Raw genomic sequence first — 13,512 nt, forward strand, 5'->3', positions numbered from 1 at the left:
AGCATTATTATGGATTATGGACAGACAAAACTGTTTGAAATAAAAAATGTGTTAAAATCATGGATTTAGTACAAACTTGCAGCTTCTCGCTTCACAAGTCATTAACTGATGGACTGGAGTGGTGTGGATTATTGTGATGTTTTTATCAGCTGTTTGGACTCTCATTCTGACGGCACCCATTCACTGCAGAGCTTCCATTGCTGAGCATGTCATGTAAAGCTACATTTCTCCAAATCTGTTTTGATGAAGAAAAACTCATCTACATCTTGGATGGCCTGAAGTTGAGCACATTTTCTGCAAAGTAATTTTCTTATACTGGTTTTATTGGTACTTTACAGCAACATTTCCCACAATGCATCAGTGTGGACTGACCTGGTGTGCCCCCGCATGTGTCACGTTGTTCTCTGGGCCCAGGCAGCTGGATCAGCGGGAACAGACGGAGCGTATGCCAGTCCAGATCGTTGTTGGGGTTGAGCTCCGACTTCTCGCGCATCGGAGCGTTTCTGGGGCTGTACGTGAAGCGCAGGTTATAGCTGACCTGCCACACACCAGATCAACGGTTACTTTGCAAATGATTTTCATATGACGCGACCCAAGGTTTCATGTAATGCAGGGTCATACCCCAAAGTGACATGAGTGTCTTGATTAATGGCACTATAAAAACTGAATAGCTCTTGTGGGGTTTGAACCTACAGCTAATACTGAACATTGTGCAATATACAGTTGTGATATTTTATTTGACATTCAGAAATAAACAATAAAAAAAAACACAACTTTTTTTTATACCCTAGGTTGACTGTGGTTCTTTGTAGGGCTACATAATATGGTCCAAAACTGTGACTATATTTCAATATTAGTATTTAATAATAACAACAATAAAAATAGTAACTATTGTTATTAAATAAAAATATTACACAAGCATTTTTAACTGCAAAATCAAGTGTTTAACAACAATAATAACAATAATAGCAAAATATGAAAATATTTACGTTGTAATATGCCACAGTAAAATACAAAAATTAATATTCAATAATAATAATATTAATAACCATAATAATTAAATATTGCTATTATGAATAAATAAAAAAAACTATGCAAACAAACTTTACTATAAAACAAAGAAATGAATCGTTTAATATTAATAATTAAAACAAAACAAGAATAATTTATTTTGTAATATTTGACTGTAAAATAAAGAAAGTGAATATTATTAATAATATTATTAATAACAACAGCTAATGATAATAATAATAGTTATTATTTTGTTATATATTACAATTAATATATTGTTAATAAATAATCAAATATATGATATTTATTATTATTATAATTATAAAATTGCGCAGGTCTAATCGTTCACCTAACAAAAATATTTTTGTCCACTGAAAATATGACTCTCCAATGTTCAATCATGTGAACAAACGGGTGTCATTTTGGGCCTCATTCATGACATGAGGAAAACTCATTTCTGTGTAAATCATTCATAAAACCATTCTGAAGTTAACGGTTTAAAAACATAGATTTTATGAAGAATTTACTCAGAAATGTGCTCTCTTCCTCGACGCTGATCCAGCACCTGCACCGGAGCTGTGCTAAACTCAGCGTCAGTGAAGGACATGAGAAGAAACCAGAGCGGACCTCAGCTCTCCATTAGGCACATGGAGAAACCTCAGCTAATGCATCTCAAAACAGCTGAAACTGTTCAGCCTGAAGATTCAGTGGTTCATGAACACAAGTGCAGGCGGCAGGCGCCGGAGTCATGAAAGCAATATGGTTTGAGGGTATTTGTTGCTGGAGCACTAATGGCCTGATTCCTCCAGCTAGATTTGACTGCACTCTTGACTTCTGTGGAAAACAGCTTATTTTGTCCTCAAATGCTCAGAAAAGAACATTTCCTTCAGGAACACTGGCTTTAAGTAATGGTTATCATCATGAGCGACACATAAATGGGCGACTCTCACTAAAACTGTCAAGAATGCTCTATATTTCACACCAAAAATCAAAAGAAAACGGAGAAAGTGATTTTGCATAACTACATATAATTGCATTTTCAGTATCATTACAGTTTTTGTCAGTTATTTTCCCCCAGTTCTAATTTTCCATTTCAGTCGTTTATACACACACTAGGGGTTGCACGGCTACTGATTTCTGCTAGTCGATTTCTTATTTAAAGAATACTTGAGTTACTCGACTACTCGTGCTACTGTTTATTGAAAATTTATGAAATGGTTCTTATCAATAAACACTTACTAATTCAACGCCTAATGCAACAATTACACATGTAAATTGTCAAAACTTTGTAATTATGACATTACATATTTATATTTTCATGTAACAGCCAGTATTTCTATCTGTAACAATCACAAAATTATTCGTATCTGCATTCGGATAAAACCGGGTGGAACATCATTTAGTAACTTTATAAGACCGTTATTACTATCTTTTTTTTCTTAGTTATCACTGAACAAGTATGCCATGTTAAACTAAAATAATTATTAATTTCTAAAAATATACTTATCATGCAAGCAGAAAGATGTCATGACAAACGTTTAGTGATCATTTGAACAGGACTGAATGAATTCAATGCGAACATTTTCATTACACAGAACTCTTTAAGCGAGTCTTTTTTTTTTTTTTAACTTCACTAAACACATGTGCATGTGCCACGCAAACCAGCAAAAGATAAAGATGCAAACAACGCAAAATAACACTGGTTAGTGATTATGAAAGTTCTGCATTCTTTCAGTGTTAACACTAGAAATGTTTTGCAGTCTGAGCAGCAAAATATTATAAATACAATAAATAGACAAAACGTCTTCCTACTATGTAGTTTTTGAACACTCACACAGTGTGATTAATGTTAGGCCAGGTAAAATGTATCTGTATCTAAGCTGATTATTAGCCTACTCTTGACAGAGAACTGGTTTGGTTTTTGAGAGATGACGCGCAGCGCGGCTGTTTGATTGGTGAGCTTATTCGTTTCATATCGCAGCCTAAGGTTTAAATCATTGCCTTTTAAATATATACAAATAATATAACGTGTATGACGTATTATCATAGGTGATATTACTCTTGCCAAGCTCTGATTTCTGAGAGATGCACGCGAGGCAACAGCAATGCACTGTTTGATATGCGCTCTTTTCATTCATAAAGTTTACATTCATTCATTCACTTCACACTCTAGTGCGTGACTTTAGAGTTCTGTGTATAATATTGCGCTGATCCTCTGGCTCAACTGTTATCTAGTAAACACCAGACTGTGCCAGTTTCAGCCGAATATTCAGGCAGAATTATTCCTGGTCCGTTATTCGTTTTTGAAGTCATTATCCGTGCCTTTCCGAATAAGGTATTCAGCTTCGGGGCACACCCCTAAATATTACATTACATATTTTAATTTTACATGCAACATAGGCCTAAATTCATGGAAAGTAACAGCTACACGTAATATTGTAATCCTAAAATTCATGTCATACTTGCAAACTCTGTGCATGCATTATGGTTAATGCATGCCAGAGTAGTCGACTGTTTCTGACAGCGCCGACTAGTGTTTGAAGTAGTCGATCACTCGACTAGTTTATGCAAGCCCTAACACACACACACACACACATTTATACAAACATATACACATATATGACAATGTAAAAAATGTACAAGCAAATCTAATGTAATTCATGCCATTATTAAAAATAATAATAATAATAATAATAATAATAATAATAATAATAATAATAATAATAACAAAAAACACCAAGGACACAAATAATAGGCAGCGGTTCTCAATTCCAGTCCTTGCGCCCCCCAGCTCTGCATATTTTGTATGTCTCCACCTGATAAAAAAAATCATCCATATAAAAATCACATCAGAACATAAACCCGTGCATGAACTGTATTCCACCTACACAGTCCCTACACAGTGTTGATCGCTCAATACTCCCTGAGCAGGGGAAATCTGTTGAAGTTTACCTCACTTCAGAACATTCATTCACAGATTTGTGCTGAACAACGTCTTCACACACGGACAAGTGTGACATCATATACCTCTGTAAATAAATACAATTTTAATTCACGTCTCGCACACTTCAATGCACTCTGAATGGAACAAAATACGTTCGCTTCCAACTGGAAACATACTCTAAAATACAACAAACTCCACAACCCATGGCACTTACGCTCAAATAGAACAAACGTCTGAAGCGATAAGAGAAACATACAAAATGTGCAGAGCAGGGGGGTGTGAGGACTGGAATTGAGAACCACTGTAATAACGTGACTTTCATTACTTTATTACTATTATTAGTAAACAACATGGGATTTATTGCATTAATAAGAATTTGAGGGGAAAATGTGTTTAATATCATGCAAATTCATACAAATATTGTTAGAAATGTCACGACTTTCACTTTCAGAATGCAAAAAGCTTCATTTTCTTTAGGCAAAATATAATTTTAACTTAATAATAATAATCAATAATTTAAATTATTGATGGAAAAGTGAAATACTCAAACATTTCTTCATGAGATTCATCCACATAATGATTTTACCTGTTAAGCATTCAGTTTTACAGGTTAAAATAATGTAATGTTTCACTATAAAAGAGTAAGAATAATAATTATTAGTAAATAGTACATGATTTATTGGTATTAATTGCTAAATAAAATAATAAAAAGTGATAAAAATAAAATAAATACCTTTAATATAATAATATTAATAATCTTCATAATTACAACAAAAATTTATTATATTTAAATTATGAGCAAATACCTATTTAAATAATAATAATAATAATAATGTTATATTGTTTTATATAATAATGTATTTTTTTCAGTTGATGCTGGAGTGAAAACATTTCTTCACAAAACTCATCTAAATAACGATTTGAAGTGTTCACAGCATGATCTCGGCTATCAGGAGGAGGTAAACAGGAAGAGGGTGACTGGGAATGCTAATGCGTTAACACACAGGCCTGTCGGTCCGGTCCGTGACATCTCACCTGCAGAGGAAGCGGCTCGTCGTCGTGTGTGAATTGGTGCTCAAACACAATGGCTGCCAAGATCTTGCCTGACTCTGGGTCAGTTTTCACAAACTCCTCAAACTGCTCCTCTGTTTCAAAGCCACGCACTGGAAAACAAGATCAAGACACATCATTAATAAGTGTATCATTTTCACACCTGACATGAAGAAAGCTCTAAAAACACTTGCGCATCATGTCAGCAAAACAATCATTCCTCAGACTATATTATAATCATATTAATGTTTTTGTGTGAGCAATTCATTGCACAAAAGGTTTAAAATGTGTTTGATTATCATGCATTTTATGTCACACAATTCACATTCATTTTCTTTATGCATATAATTTCAATTTTGAAATAGAAAAATTATAATAAAAAAAAACACATTCATCAGACAAATGCTAATTGTTCATATCTTTGTGTAAATATGCAAACAATTCATTGCACATTCATTTTTTTAAAACATGTTTAATTATCATGTAAACAAAGTCCAAAAAGTTCATTTTCTTTATGCAAAAAATAATTTAAATTGTAGTATCATAATTTTACGACCCAGACCACCTTAGCAACACCCTAGCAACCGCCCACAACATTTCAGCATCTTGGTAGCAAAGAACGCCTTTCTCCAACAGACACAAATTGTTCATATTGTTACATGCGATCAATTCAGTGCACAGAAGGTTTGAGGGTTTAACCGATAAAAACAGATTAATCAATGAAATATGTAACCATTTAAGCAATCATACGAAACCATGTGACCTTCAAAGCAGATGTGTGGACACTGGCTCACTGTTTGACCTTTTAAATAATTGATTTTAGGATTTTTCAGGCTACTGGAAACATATGTTAATGATATCACCATGACTGGTGGGCTTTTTTTTTTTCGAAGAGAAAATAATGTTAAAAGAAAAAGCTAATGAGACACTCTGCAAAACTGGGAATTCAGCCAGATCACGACTGGGATTTACCAACTAAATCCAATTAAACACACACACACACACAAAGGCATGCTCTTGACCTCAACAAGCGAGCTTCTTTAAAGCAATATTTGACCAAAAAAAGAAAAAAAAAGTCTGCCATTATATCACCCTTGTGTTGTTATAAACCCATATTCTAATTTATTTCTGTGCAACAATAAAATGAGAAAGCATTTTATCATTTGGACTTTATAAGGTACTTTTTATTGTCATTTTATTGTTCTTTGTTGTTCCACAAAACACATAACATCAAAATGGGTTTGACAGACGTGAAGGAGAATAAATAAAGACAGTTTTCATATCTGGGGCGAGTATATGTAGTCATAGTGTTGTTATTGTTAACTACCAAAAAAATCTACCAAAATATATCAATGTTCAGTTAATGATAGTGTTGTTAGTTAACTACCAAAAATATATCAAAATATATCAATCTGCTCTGTTAGTGATAGTGATGTTATTGTAACTACCAAAAAACTACCAAAATATATCAATCCGTTCGGTTAATGATAAGTTAATGACTTAAAATCTAAAATTAATTCAAAATCACAAAAAAAATTTAACTGAACATAAATGAAAATATAAATGAAAAATTAAAACTGAAAGTATAAAATAAAAATAAAATATAAAAATATTATTGAATGCAATAATAGAATAAAAATAACACTGGTTAGTGATTATGAAAGTTCTGCATTCTTTCAGTGTTAACACTTGAAATGTTTTGCAGTCTGAGCAGCAAAATATTATAAATACAATAAATAGACAAAACGTCTTCCTACTATGTTGTTTTTGAACACTCACACAGTGTGATTAATGTTGCTCATGAACAAATGATCTGGTTATTTTAAATGAAACAGTCCACAGTAAATGAACAGTTTGACTCGGTCATATGAGACTTCACTGAATCAGAACCTGCATTAAACTCCTTTATCCTCAAGCCATCGCTTTCATCACATCCATCTAGAAATGAACTGCTACTTAAAGCTCTGTAAATTCAGATAAATGATGTGTTTGCCTGAAACCTCCTCATCTCAGCCATCCCACAAGTCTGGGTTTAAAGTGCCAAAATCGCTGACATTCATTACATCAGCCCCGCTGCAGACTCTTTTAAAGCAGGACATTCAAACAGTGAGTCGTTTGCAAATATCACACAGCTCTTTAACACCATCAAGCTGTTCATTTTACAGTCAAAGTTGAAGCAGCAGATTATGGATATCTTCGCTCTGAGCGACAGGAAGAGGCAAACAGGGTCCGGCATGAGTCATATGATCAGGACGCAGCCCAGAGAAACGTTTATTATGTGACTCACCACCTGCATATTCCCCTGCAGGCCTTTATGACAGCTCATAAACACAAGCACCAAGACACTTCAAGGGTCAAACAGAGGCTATTCATGTCAGGAAGAGCGGCCATGTGGTTCCTGCTGGGGTCACCATGCTATTTACTCAAAAAATCTCAATATATGCTTTGATTTCAACTGCAAACTCAAACATATTGTAGAGACAACAGAGCAGTTACGCTAATGCCAGGGTTCACATACTTTTGGACCAATGAACTTTCATGGCTTATCTGCTAATGTACGATTTCTGAAAAGATGTGCAATAAAAACAGAAATAAAGATGCAATTTCTAGATGTTGAGCATGAGAACATTAATTCATAATCATTATAGAAAATATCCATGACTTTTTCAAAGTTTTATTAGTTTTAAAGTTTTCTAGACATTTATGATTTCTGGACAAGGAATTTAAGAACAACTGGCTTGAAGAGAAGCAATATCTATACAATTAAATATTTTAGAAATGAGCATTACAAAAAAAAAACTAACATTTTGACAGTATCAATAAAATGCAATAAAATATTTATTTTATTTGATGTATAATATTTATAACATTTATACAGTATATATATATATATAAATATATATATATATATATATATAATTTTTAACATTTTTGACTTTTTCAATAAAATGCATTAAAATTTTTGCGCCATTTTTGGACAGTATAAATAAAAAAGTCTCTTGAAACACTACATCTTTTTTGCGCCATTTTTGGACAGTATAAATAAAAAAGTCTCTTGTTGCACGTTTACCCATATACATTTTCATTGTTGTCATTTTTGACAAGATTAATAAAATACAATAATATAAAATGAAACAAAAAGAAATAGCATTAAATAAAATAACAAAATAAAAATTTTATGTATGTTATGTACACTACAATTTTGGTTTTTGCCATTTTTGACTATAAATAGAAAAATAGCAGATTTTCCATTTAATGCACACATTATATTTGCTGTATGTATTTTTATTTTTGTCATTCTGAAAAATGATTCAAGCCAAACCAAAGGCCACAGATCTGATGTGTTAGCTGTCTTTATTGAACCTCTTCCACACTTTAGATGACTAAAGCAGCCCAAAAGCCGAAGCTCTCACCGGTTCTGATGCCTTCCTGCAGGCTCTGCTGCACGTCCTCGGTGATCTGCCGCACCACGCTGGCGTTTGCAGGCACGTAGGCCAGCTGCAGGTCCTGGTAGCACAGAGGGAACGGCAGGTCGCTCACACCGAAGCTTTGGTAGTGCGTGGCATTGGGGTAGTTGATGGATGACACCTTCTGTCGCAGGGCGATCAGGATGCCTGAGAAGAGCAGCGGCAGAGCGATCTCCACCAGAGTGACCAGGATCTGACGCTTCTGCAGAGCGAGAGAAAGAGGACGTCCGTGAAACAGACTGATGGATGGATGGATGGCTAGTTAGACAGCTAGATACGCATGTATGGCAGATGGTAAAATGGGACAATGGTTACTTACATAGGGGGCAATGGATTGTTAAATGATTATTTAAAGTAATAAAAGACAAAACAAATAAAATAAAATAAACCAAGAGACAGCAGGAACTGATAAAAATGTAAATGAGTGCATTGAATGCAGTGTAAGCAGCTTTGGATAAAAGCATCTGCCAAATGCATTACAGTAAAATAAAATAAAATAAAATAAAATAAAATAGTAATATTTTGTAATATAAAAAGACAAAAAATAATCTTCATCATCATTATTGTGGTAGAATTGTTGATTTTACAATGACGTGTTTGCTACATTTTTATAAATTAATTTCAGTAATTTAAACTCTTACAATGAAACACTTGTAATTTTATTTATATTAAAGTAAAATAATAACCATTGAAATTAATTGTTTGTGGTACAATTGATGATTTTACAGTCATGATACTAGGCCACAGCTCTGTAATGTTTCTTTGAATATACTTCCATACTTATAAAGTAAAATATAACAAAATAAAATATAATATAATTAACAAATAAATAAATAAAAAAATATTATTGTGTTGTTCAAATGATAAATGTATTTGCCTTTATACATGAATGAAAAAAAAATAAAAAAGGGAATATATATAACACAAACACCCATATATATATAATATATATATAATATATATATATATATATAATATAATAATATATATATATATTATATATATATATATATATTTATATATAAAAAACAGAAATGGTAAACCATCTTACTATTAAAAAAAACAGTTTATCAATAAAACCAAAAAAATAAAAATAAAAATATAATTAACATATAAATACATTTTTAAAAAGAAAAATGACAAAAAAATAATAATACCATAAAATACAAAGTAAAATATAATTAACATATAAATACATTTTTAAAAATATTTTTTTTTTGACTTTTAGAGTTGATGGATTTACCGTCATGATACTTAAATAAAACAGTGCTCTCAGTTTTTATCAGCTTCCATGTGCAAGCTTGTGTTAACAGGTGAACTAGTCACATTCATGCTGCAGATCTAGTGTCAATAAGCCCATGTGTTAGCGAGCAGGATCCCACACAGAACCTGGGGCTTGATCTCGATCGATGGAGAACTTCAGACCTCTGATCTGGGTCAGAAAGACAGCGCTGTGTGCCATAATGAAGCATGAACGGCCCAGTGTTAACGCCTCGGCTGGGTTTGGGTTTCCGAGCAACAGCTGGAGCCCAGCAGTGTGCAAACAGCCCTCTATCAGGAGTGTATCGGGACGCTTCCCACAGCACTTTGATCCAGCTCGACTGACTGTTTAGAAAGTTCACTTGTGATAGACTTCAGCTGCACACCAGCGCACACAAGACGACGAGTGTGCGGTACAAAGGTCTGACACAACGAGCCAAACACCAAAGAGAAGCCTCGGAGTTAAACAGAGCTTCTGTTGTCTTGCGCTAATGAAAGAGAGTTTCAAATCTAATCTAAATACGGGAAGGGAACATAGAAGTCATTCAATACAGCCGAGTTAAATGATTATAGCAAGTAAGCTGAATGAGGTAATGATTAAATTCATTTCCAAGCCTTTGTTTTGCTTGTGCATTTTTATCCGCCACAAACTAGTCGATACATTTCCGTGTTTCTTTAAGATGATTCTGTCTCTTGCTGTTCGAAGGCAAGATTCATAACATTTTTAACTAAAACATCAGGTTTCTTTAACTTAACTATTTAATCTTTATAGATCTACACAATTTTGGATTACTTGTTCCAACAATTTTCACACCAAATGCACTCTAATGGGCTTTTCTTACACTTTAAAAAGTCGTTTTTGATCATAATTTTGGATTATTTGTTCCATTTTTCACATTGTTCATACTTTGCCCTAAATGATTCACCTGAGCTAGCTGAGATTTCATATTACGTTTGTAATTCACATTATTATCTGCATACTCACAAGGTTAATTAACATTGATCTGATGAACAGAACATGCTGTGGTTGTCTTAATTCTTTTAAGATGTGCTAAAAAGACTGGATTTTAACATATTGTGGAAGTTTACGCACAATGACATGAGATAAAACGCCTTGTTTTCTGAAAAAAAAAAAAAAAAAAAAAAAAAAAAAAAACCTGATCAAAATAAAGACACTTTATAATCTCAATTAAATGTTTCTTGATTTAAGTACAAAATATTGATATTGATTTATTGCAGTTTATGCAGTATTTGATGCTATAACTTTATGAACTTAAGACTTTCTGCTCTGATTTTAAGGCGTTAATTGGTGGAAGGGCAAATAAAGTCTTTCTGAGACCTGCGAAAACCCTGTAACTGTAGTGTCCAAATATTATATATACCACTGGTCTATAAGTTTGGGGTGTGTAAGGTTTTTTTTTTTATGTTTCCAATTTAAATATATAATTAAAACTATAAATTTAATACATCCTTGCATTAAAATATTTCTTTCTTTCCAAAAATCTTACTGACCCCAAACTGTTGTATGCTACTGCTTATTAGTGCCCTAAAATTATTATATTATTATATTAAGATGTTTGTCTAGAATCATGACAAAACTGAGGTTTATACCATCAACAACCATCTATCCTGAAATCTAACATCCAGCAAAAATAAAAATATCAACACACACACTGCAAATATAAGACAAATACTCACTTGCTGAATATAGTTTTTCCACAGAAGCAATCTGAACTGCTGCCACACGGCCATTTTCAGATTCACAGAGCTTCACCACCTGGACGAAAAGAAAAAGTAAACGTCAGGTCACGGCACGAGTCTTTAGAGAAACGAGAGAGAAGCGTATCAGAGCTACTCCAGGAATTTCACATCGACTCTGAGTGTGTAAACAACAGCTTTTCGCAACTCCTTCCCGAGACGACCGAGAGCCACTTTAAGACTCATGCTTCCCGTAAGAAACAAGAAGTTCAAACATATATTTCACTTCTGATTGCACAACGTGATCAGACTACTGAAAGCAACCTAGTTAAAGTGACAGGTCACCTAAAAATCTCAAATTCGCCATCATTTACTAACCCTCAAGTTGCTATAAAACTCTATGAGTTTATTTCTTCTGTTGAACACAAAAGAAGATATTTTGAGGAAGCTGACGGTAGCCATTGGCTTCCAAAGTACTATGGAAGTCAATGCTACCGTCAACTTTTTGGTTACCAACATTCTTCAAAATACCTTCTTTTGTGCTCAACAGAAGCAGGGCACAAGTGGACGGTGAGAAATGATGATAGGTTTTTCTTTCTTGGGTGACAAATCCATTTAAGCTATTTATCTAAACGAGTCTGACTACAATGCCATTTCCATCTAGGGCTGCAAAACGATTAGTCACAATTAATCGATTCGAAATAAAAGTTTATGTGTATATACCACATGTGTGGGTGCTGTGTATATACACACACATAAAACACACACACAAAAACACACACATATAAAAAAAAAAAATTATATATATATATAAAAAATATATATTTACATAAAAAAAAAAATAAATTACAAACAACAAAAAAAATATTTTTTCACATATATATATATATATATATATATATATACATATATATATATATATATATATATATACATACATATGTGTGTGTATGTATATATACATAATAAATATACACAGTACACACATAATCTTTTATTCTGAATCGATTAATCGTGACTAATCGTTTTGCAGCCCTACTTCAACACTTCAACGATGCCAAAAAGGCCAGTTTAAGCACCATTTAGGGTGAACGTGTCACCTCTCATCACAATATTGCATCGGTGACACAGGTTTGGAGTCTGTCTGTCTGTTTTGTCTGTCTGGTGAGTTTATGTCATTATTCTGCATTGTCTGTTTTTATTTACGTCGCGTATACATTCGCTTTCTTTGAAATTAAAGCACTGTTTTCTATCAAACGTGCGTTGTGTCGTTTTTGTCCGTCTCATGGATCCGTTTCCTTTCGCGTGAACGTTGCAATGGTCTTGCGATTCAATCAGGAACTTGTTTATCCACCCAAATCTGACAGATAAACACAATAGACGACGCGCAGCTCACCTTTGACTCGTCTTTCTGTCCCGAACAGGGCTCCAACAGCGGCTAATTCAGGCGGAAAGCATTGAATAAATGTTCGCGATCTGCTCGGCCCCGCCGCGGATGAGTTCCGTCGGAAAATATCGCTCATAAGGGCGATAACAATGAGGAAGAAGAAGAATATGATGATAATGACATTGCAGCGCAGCGGCCGAACGGTGCGGACACAACAAACGCGGTCACGTGATCTCCTCCAGCTGGGCGGCTGTTCGCGGTCACGTGACCGGCGTGACAGACGTCAGTGCGTCACCTGCGCCTACGCTTAAAACTGAAAAATACCGACCAAAAAACGTTATCTGCAATTATTTTCCTGTCTTTAATGACTTGCCATTCTCAAAATTATTTCTAGTTTGAACTTATTTAATACCTTCCTTTTTTTGAGCATTAAAAAATAAATAACAGAAAAAATTATTTGTGGATTAACTATCTATCTATCTATATATACCCATATATCATAATATACACATATACCCATATATATATATATATACCCAATCCTTACCCATTTTATCAGTAAGGATTTGAATAACGCATTTGCATTTTCCTATATTATATTTTTTACTTTTTTTTTTTTTTTAAACATAACTTAATCACGTGATCAAAACAGCATAATCAAGTTTTGTTTTTTATATTGTGTCTTTACTAGTTCA

General features: G+C 33.5%; 1 protein-coding gene across 1 annotated transcript in view; it reads right to left on the minus strand.

Annotated features, from left to right (window-relative positions):
• abca3b (ATP-binding cassette, sub-family A (ABC1), member 3b) overlaps positions 1-13,076 on the minus strand; it is a 44,629-nt gene extending 31,553 nt beyond the window's left edge. The window contains exons 1-5 of the mRNA XM_042719578.1: positions 12,827-13,076; positions 11,431-11,509; positions 8,419-8,674; positions 4,991-5,118; positions 373-538 (exon numbers count right to left, since the gene is read on the minus strand). Of these exons, the coding sequence (XP_042575512.1) occupies positions 373-538; positions 4,991-5,118; positions 8,419-8,674; positions 11,431-11,484 (604 nt within the window). The 5' untranslated portion in view covers positions 11,485-11,509; positions 12,827-13,076. The remainder of the gene's footprint in view (positions 1-372; positions 539-4,990; positions 5,119-8,418; positions 8,675-11,430; positions 11,510-12,826) is intronic.
• Positions 13,077-13,512: the final 436 nt, after the last annotated feature.

This window comes from Cyprinus carpio, chromosome B3 (assembly GCF_018340385.1).
Source record: "Cyprinus carpio isolate SPL01 chromosome B3, ASM1834038v1, whole genome shotgun sequence".
In the NCBI taxonomy this organism is placed as follows: Eukaryota; Metazoa; Chordata; class Actinopteri; order Cypriniformes; family Cyprinidae; genus Cyprinus; species Cyprinus carpio.